At 45.0% G+C, this 15921-nt stretch overlaps 1 protein-coding gene across 1 annotated transcript in view; it reads right to left on the bottom strand.

The window, feature by feature from the left end:
* Nucleotides 1-15921, bottom strand: part of dlgap1b (discs, large (Drosophila) homolog-associated protein 1b) — a 91583-nt gene that overhangs the window by 33420 nt on the left and 42242 nt on the right. The window contains exons 3-5 of the mRNA XM_076721450.1: nucleotides 7975-9112; nucleotides 5644-5858; nucleotides 1282-1459 (exon numbers count right to left, since the gene is read on the bottom strand). Coding sequence (XP_076577565.1) covers nucleotides 1282-1459; nucleotides 5644-5858; nucleotides 7975-9045 — 1464 coding nt within the window. The 5' untranslated portion in view covers nucleotides 9046-9112. The remainder of the gene's footprint in view (nucleotides 1-1281; nucleotides 1460-5643; nucleotides 5859-7974; nucleotides 9113-15921) is intronic.

Genomic DNA, 15921 nt, shown 5'->3' with positions numbered 1-15921 from the left:
AAATCTAACGACATCCGCATCATCTGCCAGTGCAGTTTGGGTTTCAATACAGGGTCAAAGGCAAAAAAGAAAAATCCTCTTGCTACAGACTAGTGAGATGGGTGCGTGTTATTGATGGGGTGTGAGAGGGCAGAAAGCACGAAGCTCCATTCCATTCCTTGAGGCCGCCCTTGTCCAGCTTGTCCAAATGAGGAAAAGTTTGCAAGATGTCTGCACAGGGAGCAAAGCATAGGAATGGGATGTGGCTCGGGACTGAAGCATTTGGTTTGAGTGTTTGTCAGTGAAGAGAGTGCACAGTAGGTACCAGTATGTACTGTAAAGCTTGGAGTCAGAAAGGTTAGTGGACCTCGAATCAATCCGCTGACGCTGAGCCTCTTTTTTTAGCCTGTGTCACTTCACACTCTGTGCACATACGTGTCAAATATGAGAGTGAGTGAGTGAGTGAGATAGCGAGCCCAGCAGCACCTCTTTTATTCCGTGGCATTTCTGCAGATGCCAGGTCCGGTGCATCATTCTCCTCTGGGGCTGCTCTGTGCCAGGACTTGAAGGAACGTCTCAAGGGTCCATCATTCAGCCGGCGAGGCAAACTGTTGCCCCTGGGCTTTGGAGGGGAGAACATATCCCCGTTACCCCGGGCAAAAAGGTAAGATGAGCTCCCCTGTCACTTCAGACAGCGCAGAGCAGGAAGCCGTGCTCAAAATCCAATATGACTAACATCTTATTTTGCAGCAGCCGTGACAATAACACTCCACTGTTGAGTGTTTCCTGTCAATTCTTCAATAACTATGATATCAACACAAACGCCCATCATCATTTGGATCCAAGCCCGACTTCAATTATTCATAACATTCCTATAGCTGCATGTTAATTCTTGTTTTGCATCTCTTATATAACAGATGCAAATTGCGGAGAGCATTTTTAGCCTGTCATTTTGCTTCACAAAGTATGCCGAGGCAGAAGGAGCATATTAGGGTAAAGGAGGGGAATGGAGGATAGGTGGGGGGTTCTGTATGCCCTCCTGTTTAATTAGCCAATCTGAATACGCCTGTAATCATCTGAGCTCCAGAAAACAGCACGCAGACGTATACCCTAATTGGGAGATTGGGGGTTTTCGTACTCTTCATACTTTACCGGATGGTGACCTGATTGTTAATTCACGCCTCAGGACGGTTACGGATGGGATTTCCTCCCCCCTGCACGACCTTATTGGACATAGCAGTGGAGGTACAGGGGGCATAAGGGCCGACGGCAGAGAGGCACGGCCCCCTGGGTGCCACTAACCTGGCTGATGGTGCTCATGGCTCTCATGTAGCTCTCGTTTCGGGAGCGGAATTTAGGCGAGGCCAGCAGCCCTGCCGGGTCCAAGCTGTCCAGACTCCTATTGATGGAAACCTCACTCACCGCCCGCAGATAGCTGTGACTCCGGATCTGTAGCTTTGGCGAGTGCTCCGTGGAAATCCTGCCACAAGGAGGAAGGAGAGAGGGAAAAGAGGAAGGACAAAAAAGAGAGGTTCAAAGCAGAGGAAAAAAAAATGAACCGGGTAAAAATTTAGAAAGAAAGGATAGGCGGAAAAAGAGCAGTGGAAGCAGAGTGAGAGATAAAGCAATGAAAAGAGAGTGAGAGAAGGTATCTGCAAAGCACTTGGCAGTGCGTATGAACCCAAAGATACAGATCAATCCGCAATTGCTTCAGGAGAAACCCTTATCTAATCAACACGCGCTGTAGTATTGAGAAACACTCGCAGTAGCTTAGGTAGTGCGTCCTTGAGGCACCTTGTAAGCACTTTCTAAAACACTTAACAGTGAGAACACTCACATACATATGTCAGAAGAGGAACTCTGTGTGTGTGTGTGTGTGTGTGCGTGTGAGGTATGTTTTATCTAAAAACAGATACAATATAAACACATAATCAGCACAAAAATACACACACATGCACAAACAGGTCCCCGTCTCCACAGAAGATGAATAGGTGTCTCATTAGCTCTCACCTGCCTCCAATCCGATCGCTCAGCACGCTTCACGCCTATGTGCGCGCGCGTGTGTGTTTGGGGACATGTGAAAAAGCGTGTGTGTGTGTGTGTGTGTGCGTGCGTGTGTGTGTGTGTAGGTTACGCAGCAGTTGGATGCCAGCATAACAATTCATTAATCAGGGGAAATAAAACCTAAAAAGCTGACTCGCTTTCCTCTTGATGAACATCGTGGCCTACTAAACCAACTTCCAGAAAACAAGTGCACGGAGAGAAATCTATTCCAATAACCCCTTGATTTCACACTCTTGTGAATATATCCAAACACACACACACTGTACACATATACACACACAACTCTTATGACTCTCTGCCTCCAGGTCAGGTCTGCTTTAATTATGTATTTCCTCCTTAAAATAGAGCGTGGTTACCACAGCAAAGCAAACTGGATTACTCATTCTTGGATGGAAGAATGGGGGGAGAGACACGGGCTCATGGAGGCACAGATGAGCTGCTGAGATGTGAATGAAGGAGACGATTTCTGAAGAACAGTTGCTTATTTTAAAACACATCTCCGTGCAGCCACCCTGTCCTCTGGGCTTTTTGATACTGACCACAAGCAACTGAAAGCGACCGTATCAAAGCTCTCAATGGCTGCTGACGCCTGGCTGTTCTTTTTATCAGCACAGTTGTACAGGAGCACTGTGCTTGTGCTTTGTCTGTGGCGTTGTCAGGCAAAAGCGGCACGTGGTTTGTGGTCAGAGTCATAGAAGAATTACAACTTTGTCAGACACATGCTGCTTTTTTACACCCTCTGTCCTGACACCACGGCCATACAAGCCGGATACGAAAACAGCCCAAAAACAGAACACAACGATGGTCAGTTGCAACCCTAAGAAGGTACATCACTCAATGCAACAGAGAAAATCTAAACGCACATCTCAAACCTCAGGGATTGGTATGAATCATCCCGATCAGCTTCCTGGAGACTGTGATTGTGGATGATGCACAAAGGAATCAAGTCGAGGAATCTACCAACACCATTATCCCTATCTGCATCTGCTCTTGATTTCCCTGTGGGGCTGATTATAGGCAGAACCAATATGTCTTTTGTGGCAACTTGAATGGCAGACCTAGCCTGTAATCAGCACCACCTAAGGGGGGAAGTTCAGTCTATCCCAGGGTGTCCCTCTATGGAACAAGTGGCATTAATGAACACATGCTCCCCTCTGACAATCAGGGCTGACGCTGAAGCTGTCTGTTGATTTCTGCTGCATTACAGTGTTCTTGTAATCCTGGATCTGTTGTTTTTTTTTTTCTCGTCTTTCACATCCTCTCACTTTGTTCCCTTGCTTGTTTCACCTTGTCTTTCCTGTCAGTCGGCTCCCCCTGAGAGGGTCTCTCTGTCCACCTTCCCTCTCCTCCATTTCATTTTACCTTCTGCTCCTTCCCCTCCTCTTAGTCACTGTCTGAATAAAAGCCTTCAGAGCGATGACTGCGGTTGGAGGGATGCAAGGACAGAAAGACGGAGATGTGATTACTGCAACCTATTATTCAGGATGTCTGTTCTGGCTGAGACATAAAAAAATAAACAGGATAAAATCTGGGCCAAGAATAAATGAATTTGCTGCAGAAAGAAAGACTGAGGGAAGCGAGAAAGGATGTCATTTTCTCCTGAGCTCATCTGTCAGCCAGGAATAATCCCAGCCGTTTAAATACATGCTTCATCTGCGCGCTATGTGTTTTAATAAGGAGGGAGGTTAGCATTGGGTGCGAGTAAACAAATCCCACAACTTCTCAGGAGCAATTCATCACTAGTCAAGGACACAGTGGGCACAGGATGGGCTCTGAGACATATGGAAGAACAAAGCTGATTATTTAATCATTGCCGAGTGTAACACGGACTTGTGCCAGCTCCCAAAAGCACAGTGTGAAAACAAGACGTCAGCTGCTCCCGCCTCATTCTCTATCTCCAATGTGCAGCGCCGCAGCTTGGTTTGTTCCACTGGGTTCCATCAGATGATGATGGCGTTCCCCGGGCCAAATTCAAGTCATTAGTGGGCCCCAAGCTGCGCCACTTGCACTTACGTAAGGGCGTGTGCGTGTGTGCGCTTGTGTTTGTGCAACCAGTAACAGTGACTGAGCACCCACTGGTGCTCTTCTCATCTCTGTATATTACACAGCTAATCAGTCACAGCCCAGCGCCGCTACATAAGACTTGTGTATCCAAGTCTTTTATTGTGTCGAGGCAGAATGATGGACAATAGTTTCGCCGGGTATGAGCTCATATTGTATTAAGACACTTAGGCCATGAGTTGTCTACTAATGAAAATAGCAGAGGGACATATGATGAATTAAAGGAAATTTCTGCTTCACTGCCACTTGTGTCTTTTCATAGATTCAGTCCTACAAATAGCAGAGAACAGTTAGACAGCAGTTAGGTTTAGCGAGATGATCTTATTTCCAGGTAACATCAAAGCTGAGTACACCTGAAATGTTGGTAATTGTTGCACAAAAAATGTGTGTTCTAATGATTACAGCAGCTTAAAAGCAGGAGGTTGGTCTGTAAGATGTGATTTATGTTTAAAAAACGTTAAGTTTTTCCTCCAAATAAGCTTCCTAACCTGGGTGCTTTGAAGGATATTAAGTCAGAGAACATTACCACTGAGCTTCTTTGGGTTAACCAGCGTCTTAACTGTGGACAGTGGCATCAGCTGGATGCATCTCAACGCTTTGCAGAGTCAGAGTCAAAGTCAGAAATCTTCATGATGGCGTCTAATATTGCTGAATACTTTATGAGCTCATGCTGGGAAAAACTATGCTGCTGAGCAGAGAACGCTTCATGCAACAAGAAAAAAAACTTCATCAAACTCTTCAGACAGCTTTTAACCTCAGATCTTCAAAAAGGCTCGATCTGGGGAAGAGAAAAATATCCCCCGCATGTTCTCGAAGCACAATGTGCTTCTCGAGAACATGGTATTTATTTTTGGAGAGACTTCAGTACATGAAAAGGTGTCATGTATTTTCAATTAAGGCTCAGTGTGTGTGTGTGTGTGTGTGTGTGTGTGTGTGTGTGTGTGAGACTGTGGAGATACAGAGGCCAGTTATGAAGACAGGAGTGTGTGTGCGAGCTGTAAACACAGAACAGGTAATTAAGCTGTGGCCACTGAGACTCAGGGACTCACACATAAGCCAGACTGCTGTCGGGCAGACGCTTGAGTAACATCGACTGCCTTCATCTCCTTCTGTTTGTCGACTTTTCTCTCTTTCTTTCTTTTTATCTCTCCCGTCTGTTTCACAGGAACTGTTCAGTATGTGCACGCTTGGACATTATGTTCAGAAACATGTCCTGTACTCACACTCAAACGTAATACACAGGCAGGCGAGCAGCTTCGCCAGACGTGAACATACATAAATGCTGAAGCGATTAGGTAGATGACGGAAAATGTATTCAAGTCTGCAAATCGAGTCATTTTTCAAACAAAAACATCAAACGCTAACTGACTCAAGCTTCTCAAACGTGAGGATTTGCTGTTTTATGAATGGAATATTTCTGGATTTTGGTTGATTGGTCGTAAAAAACATGGAATTTGAAGACGATTTCTGATGGAAAAACTGAATTTAAAAGAACACTTGATCATGAAAGCAATCTTTTCAGCCCTGACACACACTTACTTGAGCGTGGTCATCTCTGTGAGGGACGGCTGCGTGGCCTTCAGGTAGCTGGCTCGTCGTGCCTGGACCTTGGGCGAGGGTTTGGGGCTGCAGTCCGAGTCGCCGCTGTCTTCCTCCGCCATGGCCTTGATGTAGCTGCCACTGCGCATCCGCCGGCACGGGATCTCGTCGTCCTTCCCCAGCGGAGAGAACCCGCTCCAGTCATCCTGAGGCACCTGTGGAGATGAGGTGAGATGAGGTAAAGAGGGAGTGAACACAGGTCGCCCTCCAGACATGAGAGCTCATACACTTACACATGACCAGAAGCAGGGCTGCAACATATTCTCCCCTGGCCTGACATAAACGCCTGCATCACACAGTGTACTTAAACGTTCAGCACTAACAGTATCAATGCAGGACCTGCCTCCATCATACCATAAGCATGCGCTGTCTGTGCCTTTTTGAGTGCGGCATTTCAAATGCAGGGAATGAACTGCTTAGACAAAACGTCGCAGTACCCTGGCCTCTGTCTGCTCTCCTGACTCTTCACACACACTAACGAAGGTTAAAATAAAAGGAGGTAAAGCTATCTCCCAGCCCTAATCTAAGAGAGAGACAGAGTCACGGACAGCAGACATGGAGAGAGAGGGACAACAAAGGGGGTTTTGTTCAGCAGAACCACTGCAGTCCCAACGTGAGTGGCTGTTAGGGCACCAGCTCTGAAGTGAAAGAAATGAGATACAGAGTGAAACAAAAGTGCACGAGAAGCATTCAACACACTGGTGCGTAGCTAGGAAACCAAGCTGACTTCGATGTCAGGGGGCAACTACCGACTGTTAACATCTTGGGAAAGACCGAGTCCGGGATGACGTCAAAAGAATTTATTGCTATAGAGGAAAAAGCCATAAAAAAATAAATGAAGTCATGCTTTTTAGTACTATTGCCCTCACAGTGCAGTAAATGTAGTACATTTAAAATGAATGCTGCACAAGTGCATCAAAAGGTTAGGTATTAATTGAAGTGGGCACATGCGTGAGCCTTAAGCAATGGATTATAGGACCACATCCCAGGAGGTGAAGCAGATAACACTTCAACTTCTTGTTTTAAGGATTCACGAAACGTCGCACACACTAACTACTCGGGCTGCTCTCCTTGAAAGGCTGTTTTTTTTTTTCCCTTCCCTCTTTTCTTCGAGAAAAAAAGCGATGGCTCTTTTAGGCTGGGAGAAATGTTGCCGTACTGCAGCGACAACATCCTTCCTTGATCTGCTCGCTCCGTTTTCAAGGCTGTTAAAATGCACAGCCACACAGAACTTTCTCTGTCTTTTATGCTCCCTCACTCTCTCTTTCTGCCTTTCACTTTCTCATTCACACCCTCCTCTTTTGCCCTTATTTGATCTCTTTTGGTCCTTTTCCTTCTCTTGACACACACACGCACACACACACGCACACACACACACACACACACACACTCTCCCCTCTTTTCTTCCTGCCTCGTGTCTCCATTTCTCTCCTCTGGCTCATATTTGCAGCTCACCTCGATGTGAAGAGGTGCATGCAATCTGAAACACTTTTATCTTTTGCAAAACAGTGACTGAAACCCACAGACGTGTTTGCATGAGTGTGTGTGTGTGTGTGTGTGTGTGTGTGTGTGTGTGTGTGTGTGTGTGTGTGTGTGTGTGTGTGGCCATTTAACTTAAGGCCTGAAGGTTTTTTCTCTTAAATTTCTTTGTCTGCTCACTTCCGGCTCTCTCTGATCTCGTAGTAGCACTCCGTGAATAAGATACACACACTCTCACTCACACACACATCAACACTGTTATGACCAACACCAATACACTCAGCAGCTGCATAAATGTAGTTAAAGGTGACAATTTGCCATTTATGCTCTGAAAACAGATTAGATTGGTGTTTCTGCTCTGCTCTCCTGTGCTTGTACACTGTAAAAAAAAATAAACGTTGATTCATGGTGGTGGTGCATGAGCATGACCTGTTAGATAATGGATGTAAAATCAGCTTACTGCATTATTTCCCTAGTTGAGTAAATGTGAAGTCTAAGTAAGCTATCTGATGCTATGTCACATACTGTACAGCACAGAGGAAATGGCATAAACATCCACATGCGAGCAGATGACGTGATGATTTTGCAAAATGTTTCATGATGCTACCAGGGAAGACACAGGGAAGGAAAGGATGGGATCTGGGCCACCGCTTGCCCGGCCATCCTGTCCTCAGGCACACCCACACGCAAGCACATACACATGCAGAAATACAGAAGCATGGAGGAGCAGCTGGCACTGCAGGTTGCATGAAGCACGACATGCGAGAGGTGGGGCTGTTGTAACAGTCCTACCTGTAGGAAGTGGCAGGTGCGTCCCTGCTCGGCTTTCACTAGAGCTTTATCTAGGTTGACTGAGGCCTTCTGGTAGACCTCTCTTGCTCTGCTCACCGTCAGAGTGGAGGACCATGAGCTCTTCTTCAGCTGCACTTGGGCATCCAGGGCGCCCACCAGCGGCATGCCGCCGCCGCTGCTCCCGGAGCACGTAGAGCACTTCACGTCGTTGTTGCTGCGTGACGTCTTGAGAGAGTGGGCGCTGATGGTGTTGTAGGACTCCATGAAGTACTGCGACTGGGATTTGTCTGGGTGGCGACCCATGGTCATGACCCCAGAGGGCAGGCCTCCACTGCTGCCCCCGTGGTGGTGGTGGTAGAGGCACACCTCCCGGTCGAGCGTGTCGTCTGAGCTCCAGTAGCCTGAGATGGCAGTGCGCATCTTTGGCTCCGACTTGGAGCGGTCCTTGCTCTTACTGCGCTTACTGTGCTTCAGGGTGCCAGAAGAGGAGGGTGGGTCATCTGGGCTGGATTTGCTGCCATTCATCCTCCCGCTTCCTCCTCCGCCAGACCCTGAGGGCCCCTCCAGGGAGTGGGACTTGGTGAAAAGCTTCTGCACAGAGTGAACAAGGTGGCGGATTCGACCAGGGCTGTCACTCCGTTGGTGTTCCACTGCAGTGCGCTTGTACTGCAGTGTGTGGTAGCCTTCACGCCGTACAGGTGCCTGGCGCTCGAACTGCTCCAGCAGGTTAGAAGGGATGCTTTTGTTGTTTCCACCACCTCCTCCACTTCCCTTACTGTTCCCTGTTGGCCCTGTATAAGGCACCACAGCACCACACTCCTCCTTCAGCTCGTGGTGAGAGCTGTAATGTCTGCGAGGGAAGGTGCAGCTGGCCAGATCAGGGTAGGCACTGCACTCAGACTGGAAGGAGTTGCGCTGCGTGTAGCAGGGGTGGTCAGCAGGATGAGCCTCCCCAGGGTTGAGGAAGTAGGAGCGACGGTCCGAGTGCCCCAGGGTCATGGAGTCGTAGGAGGGGTCGCAGGTCACCGTGTGGTGGTGACTGCGGCTGCTGGACAGGCCTTTCATTGTCATCGTGGCCGGGTCGATGTGCACATCCAACTGCTGCTGCGGGAAGTTTGCACAGGCCCCAAAACTAGCTCTACAAAAAAACACACCGCCATGAGGAAGAACAGACAAACAAACACGAAGAGAGAGACAGAAAAGAGAAGTATAAATATCTCATATTTGCATACACTCAAAGCACAGAGTAATGTCTGCGTCTGCTTTAATTTGAAGAAGATGCTTTTTGGCACTCCTTCATGGATGAGAAAATTTGATGATGTTGACAGGACTTGGACCTATTCTTTTATTTTCGTCCTTCAAAACTTCAGAAGGAGAATCTCTAAATATAGCAGCCACTTGGCATGTGGTCCCTGACATCCAAATCTGTCCTCCAGCTTCCTCTTCCACTTCTCCGTTGGCTGTGGAAGATTTCAGCGAAAAAATGACAGAGGATCGAGGAAACAGCGAGAAACAAAGGAAGACGAGGTATCAAGATGAGTTCAAATCTATTTCCAGCTCGAGTGTGTGTGCTATATTTGTTCAAGGGCACTGTTCGAAATGAAGCATCAGTGCAACTCAACAAAAAAATCTAATGAGAAATTGGCGATGGGAGTGCAGAGACATAGGCAACCTCCGCAGAGTCTTAATCCCTCATATGGTTTAAGAGATGATGTAACAGATCGGCTAGTACACAGAAAGTGCATTTATTTTTTCTTTACAGTACACCTGCTCCATGTGCACGCATGCACATCCCCCCACCCACAAACACAACAAATGATCACAGCCTGATTCTATGCTTTCCCTCTATACCTCTAGTTTTCCTCTACGGGCAAACTAATTGGCCAGTAAAACCCAGCTGACAGCTTCTGGGCTGGTCGAGGCAAGCTGCAATAAACGACCTCTCCCTTACATGGTGACATGAAAACAATGGCATCCATCAGCGCCCTTAAACTGCCTTCCTTACCCATCTGGGGATGTGGCTGGCTAGCCGCTGAACCCGCACCATTTCCAATGGACTGAAGGTGAAGCTAACGAGACAATAATAAGAGCCCACGCACCCGGTGTAGCACTGTGACAGCAGTGTGGCCGAGCCTGCGCGGGGAATTCATTACTGCGATTTATAAAGCACTACCAAAGGCCACTGTGGTAAATAAAAAAAAGGGAAAAAAATGAGGAGGAGGGGGCTGAGGAAACGATGCGGGGAAACATAACAAGAGAAAATGAGGGAGACAGAGCAGCGGAATGAAATATCATGTCAGTTCTTTACATAACTGGAGGACACTGTGTAGGGCACATGCAGCATGTATTCATGTGCATGAATATAGAGTGAGGCAGATTTATTATTTTCTTTGAGGTGGCTGTAAACTGGTTGCAGGATTAATTGAAAAATTGGCGAAATTATTCATGCAATTTCCTTGTCTGTACTAAACCAGGGGCTCAAATCACTGCGAGGGAAAATTAAACCAATATATAACTCTTGTATTGTTAGAGTGAAAACGAAAAAAATATAGAGTGGTCATTCCCCACGGCCATCTGCAATATACTCACAAGAGTGAACTCACACAAAGCGCTCACTACATACCACACAGACACGCACAGTGTCCGCTTCTTGCAGGGCACTTAAAAAGTGGGCTGTGTCCAACTAAAGGTATTCATTGCAGTTGACAGAGATCCCCTCTGTTGGCCGCTGAAGCACAGAATGTGACCTAAATAAAAGGCCCTCGCGGTGATCCACAGCAGCGTGTTTGTGGCACAGCTGTCTGCAGCACTGCACTAAAGCTGAAAAGCTGAAGTTGGGTCATGCTGGCTTTCTGCCTGCTAGCCACACACACACACACACACACACACACACACACACACACTGACATACAAATACATAGTGTATCTGACAGGCTGCATATCCATGCTGAATTCTGATGCTGCTAGCTTGTAAAGTGCAGTTTATCAACAAGAAGAAGAGGATCTGCTGGTTCTGCCGTGTCTGTCAGGTACGGCCTACAGTGACATGAGGAAAGCTCATAGACAGCTGTGCTTATGTATTATGCTGTATGTCCATCGCAGCTGACTGACCCAGTTGTGTCTCTACCTGTCTGGTCAAACCAACTTCAATATAGCACAGCAACAACTAGACAGGCTATATTACAACCATGAAATAGTAATAAATATGTCAGTTAAGATACTGAAGGAATACTTCTTGGGCTGTAATTGGTTGTCCATGCATGTTGTTAATTGGCTGTTTGCTGAGCCACACCCCTCTTAGAGACTGTTTTTTACACCTGTCAAACCCTCCATTCTTGCATACGGCTCACAATGATAACAGTGGCAGATTTATGCTAAATTCTTAGCAGTTTCTGAAACAGAAAAGGAAGCAGGCTTCTCATTTTTATCCTTTTACTGTCAATTTTGCAGTCTGAAATGAGCAAAGTTCATCAGCTGTAGCTTGCAAACTAACTAGGCTAACATTAACTGCATTAACTGTTTTTGTATTGCTGAATAGAAGTATTATCCCTAACATTAAAAAAAGAAAAAGCTTCAAGAAAAACAGCTGCTCAGATCTCTCAGGTAACGTTAAAGAGTGACACAGAGTGACTCTTGTAACCCTGCAAGCTAATGTAGTTCATTTTTGATGCACCACTTGGCTGTGCTAATGCTTGATTACTACAGAAGGTTGTAAGCTAGTTAGCCAGACATGCTAACAATTGCAGCTTAGGTTAGAACAGTCTCTCGGACAGACTGTGATTAGTTACATTCACTAATCTATGATTGATGGGTGGGATTTAGTGAACGGTCACCATGCAGATTTGTCTTGAGCCACACCAGAAGCAGCACAATTCCAATAACTGGTGCATAAAAACCCTTTTTTCACAACCCAACACCAAGAAGCAAACAAATAAAAAACATCAAGAAGACCCAAACAACTCAGTCCTTTTCACTTTGTGTGAACAGATTCCGAAAACCACCGAGACTTCATTACATTTAAAGTGATTGTGTGCTGAACAGCAAGGTGTGCAAACAAAGTGCAAGAGTAGATAAAACAAGTCAGGCTATGAATGTTAATGCCCATTAGCACCTGCACTGCATTAGCACAGCAGGCTAAATTCTATTTGGATGCTATGCTTCTTTGGGCTCAGATGAGACACACGAAAAATAGATTTTTCTTTCTCTATCATCTAACACAATAACCAATCTTGGCTGCAGCTTCACAGCGGTCAAATCCACTCTTAATTTTCTTTACATCACCCGAAGCTTTGAGGCTCACCAAAGCAAATAAACAAAGGTGGTATGAAAATGCAAAGTAACATCGACTTACAGCATACCATCTTTGTAGGAAGTGGGAAAATCAATATGCCTCAGTGTGAGAAGACTGCTGCAGCATCTCTTGCTGGCAAAATAAAAGGCTGCTGTACAGATTGCAGTTAGTCTATCTCCCTCCGCTGACATCAAACGCTGGTTGCAAGACGGAGCTCAGGGCTTACACAGCTTCTTTGAGGCCACAAGGCTACAAAAGGTCTCTTCTTCTCTCTCGAACCTGGCAATGATTTCCCCAAAGGTGGAAAACATTACCAATCTCCTCTCCACAGGGGATCAAATCACCTCAGTGGATGTGGCTCATCTTATGTGTGTGTATGTGTCTGTATGTTTATGTGGAAGACAGAGTACGGCACTTTACCTCCATTTTTCAGGTCAAGTGAAGTTTTGCCTTGGATCCTGCAAACGTTTGCAGTCCCAGGCTGATGTTACAGCACAGACTGGATATATAAGGGCGAAGATATTGTACTCACACAAATGTGGTTATTTCTCTATAGGTTTCTGCGTGTCAGATAGAAAGTGGATTGCAGTGGGCCTATACCCTTCGGATTGTTTACTGTATTACCTGTGCTTAAAAACAAAAACGATGCCCTCCTGCATGCTCGATCATCATTCAGCATTGAATACAGAAATGCTCATTTGCAGACCTGCACAAAACGCAGGCTGCATTTCCTGCATACGTGATTGATGTGGCCTACTTTCCACTTTCAAAACACGCTGACTGTAAAAGGTAATACTGCACACTGTGTTCTCATATTTTTCACGAGACATATGGAAGCAAAAATCAAATTTTAGGAGTCTCCGTGCTTTTTCCCTCTTTCAGGGTCAATATTTGTGCACACGTGAACTGGGATGTCCACTCTTCGATAGCTTTGGTTTTATTTTCTCAGGGTTTAACATATCTGCCTTTGAGACTTCTGCTGCCATTACAGTACAATAGCGGTGAAGAGATTGCTGTCTGTGGTACCTGAATACACATCCATAGTACTCCACAGACTTTGCTGAGGTGAATTCTTAAAAAGGACCAAATGAAAAAAAAAACAACTTCCATTTATGTCCACTTTAATGGGGTCATGGGAAAACTCTCAGCGATGGATATCTCAATACAACGATCTGCATGATGAGATACCACCAACATGTTTTATACTTTCTGTAATTTGGGTGAAATGACCCTTTAAAAACAAGAGCAGAATGATAATTGAGCAGCATGTACTAGAATAAACAAGATTAGCATTGTGCTTTTCTGAGCGGAAGAAGTCAATATAGCGGAAAATAAAAAAAAAAGAGACATAAAAAAAGTAGTAAATGCTCTGCCTGACTGCAGACGTACATAAACACACATACGAGATATATTCAGTTATTCTGTGGAGTCACTTTAACAGACCCACTCAAAGCAACTCCCCCGTATTTATAAATATTTAATTACATGAATATTTGACGGTTTAATATCTCAAAATGAAACACACACATGCACGCACACACACACACACACACACACGGCTGGCAGACAACCAGTAACAGGGACAGAGAGGATGTTCTCATTGTGAATGTGTGAACAGTGCCTTTAAAAAACATCCCCCAGAGAATGATGTCGTAGAACATTTTAAAGACAGCCAGGGGCCAAAAAACCTTTGAGGGAACTGGTAAATTTTTTTTGTGTGTTTCCGGATTATGTAAAAGTGGCTTTTAGGGATGTCAGGAGAGTCTGGGAAGCGCTAACTTTAATGTCTCACTGTTAAAATGACTCTTAAATGATAGATGACGGTCTCCATTGACTGTCCTCTCTGACTGCAGGATTTTGAAGAAAAACTGCACATTATGGCTTTTGGTTTATATGATGTGCTTCATGAAATATATGAATGTCTACATGAGCAATACTGCACATGATAAAAGTGCTGTCTGTGTTTGAGAGTGAAAATGACCCTCCATGAAATGAGATGGAAGGGTGAAAACATTTTAGTTCCCATTTTTATAGGTTTGTACACAAAGGCTGATAAGAAGGCAGGCAGAATGTCTTTACTGTCAGTGAGTGACAGCTCACGTGACCTTACGTGTTTCCTTAATTTGCATGCAGGCTTTGTTCAAAACACCCAGGTGGGAAACAACTGCAACTTATCAAAAGATGCAAAACACCCTGACGGATATACTTACAACACATCTTTAAAGCATTCCTTCTTTAACCAAACAGATCATTAGACCTTGTTGTTAGATGCAGTTTCGCCCGACGCCTAATAGGCATGTTTCTGCTCGCTGTATTGGCTGCATTATGAAAACACATGCCTGCATGGATGGATTGATGTTCCTGGTTTCCACAAGACAGCTCCTTTGTCACAACCAAACTAATTAGGCTGACTGTCAGGGCTCTCTCTGACAAATGGAGTGACTGTGTTGAGTTATAACTCAGGAACCACAGAACACTTTCGAGAGACAAATACTTCTACTGATGAGGTCTATTTGATCAAGGTAAACAAATTAACAAAGGCATTAAGTCTAGAGAAAGCCTGTTTTTTTTTTGTTTTTTTTTGTTTCAGGCAGAGCTGTCACTGAAGCGAACGCTACTTGTTTGCAGAACTTCAACAGCACAGAAAAGTGCACAGAGTTGCTGAAAATGCAGCAATGGAGGCAACCAAGCATGGGATGTGAAGGTCATTTTAAAGTTATGTCAGGCGGTTTTCCAAGTGCATTTCTATGTACAGCTCAGCAAAAGCATTTTAAAATTACATTAATTGTACATGTCGTATCTGATATGCTTAGTTATCTTTAATCTTTAAATGGATAAAAAACATTTCATTCACTGGAAAGTTACATGTGCATAATTTCGAGCCATAACTCGATCCCAAAGTGCCATCTCATATGATGGACTGACGCAGACGCTCTACATAGAAATACATGAGTTGCAATAAAATATCAGAAAAGTTCTGAGTACAGACCGCTGTGCTGAAAAGCCTCCTTTTCTTTTTCCATAAAGATGAAGGCACTCATTCATGAATCCCTTGATCTTTAAAGGAAAAAAAATTGAACTCAGTGGATCTGAAACTTGGCTTTGACTCATAACAAAAGGCCAAGACTCCACTGAGATTGCCGTTGTGAGGCTTAAGGTTGAATCCATCATGGGCATACAGTGGGAATCAAGGATAAAGAAGACAGCTCCTGTCTGTTCATATTAAAGGCTACCATTTACAGTTAGATATAAAATTCTGTATATAAGGCAGTCATGTGATCTCTCAGAGGACTTCGATAAATTCTGAGCTTCATCTTACACTAAAATGAGACACAGAAACCCTGTCAAACTAAACCAATATGCACTTTAGTTTGATGTTTGGATTTTTAACATTATCCACCTCTTAGCCTATACAGCACTATATGTTCCTGCTAGCTGTTCGAGGTGTCTCTTTTTATGTGAAATTTGCTCAACCATTTGAACATGGGGAAAAAGTTAAATACTCATTCGATAATGATCCATTTTAATTCAAAATTCATGGTTTATAAGCACAGCAGGCAGTGACTTGTGCTCAAGCAGTGGGCCCTGTCGCTAAACTAAGCTGCTGTTGTTGTCTCGCTAGTGCAAACGCAGGAAAAAAGGTGCGCTAATCTGAT

The sequence above is a fragment of the Chaetodon auriga genome, chromosome 21, assembly GCF_051107435.1.
Source record: "Chaetodon auriga isolate fChaAug3 chromosome 21, fChaAug3.hap1, whole genome shotgun sequence".
Lineage (NCBI taxonomy): Eukaryota > Metazoa > Chordata > Actinopteri > Chaetodontiformes > Chaetodontidae > Chaetodon > Chaetodon auriga.
This window is presented reverse-complemented; position numbering and strand designations above follow the sequence as displayed.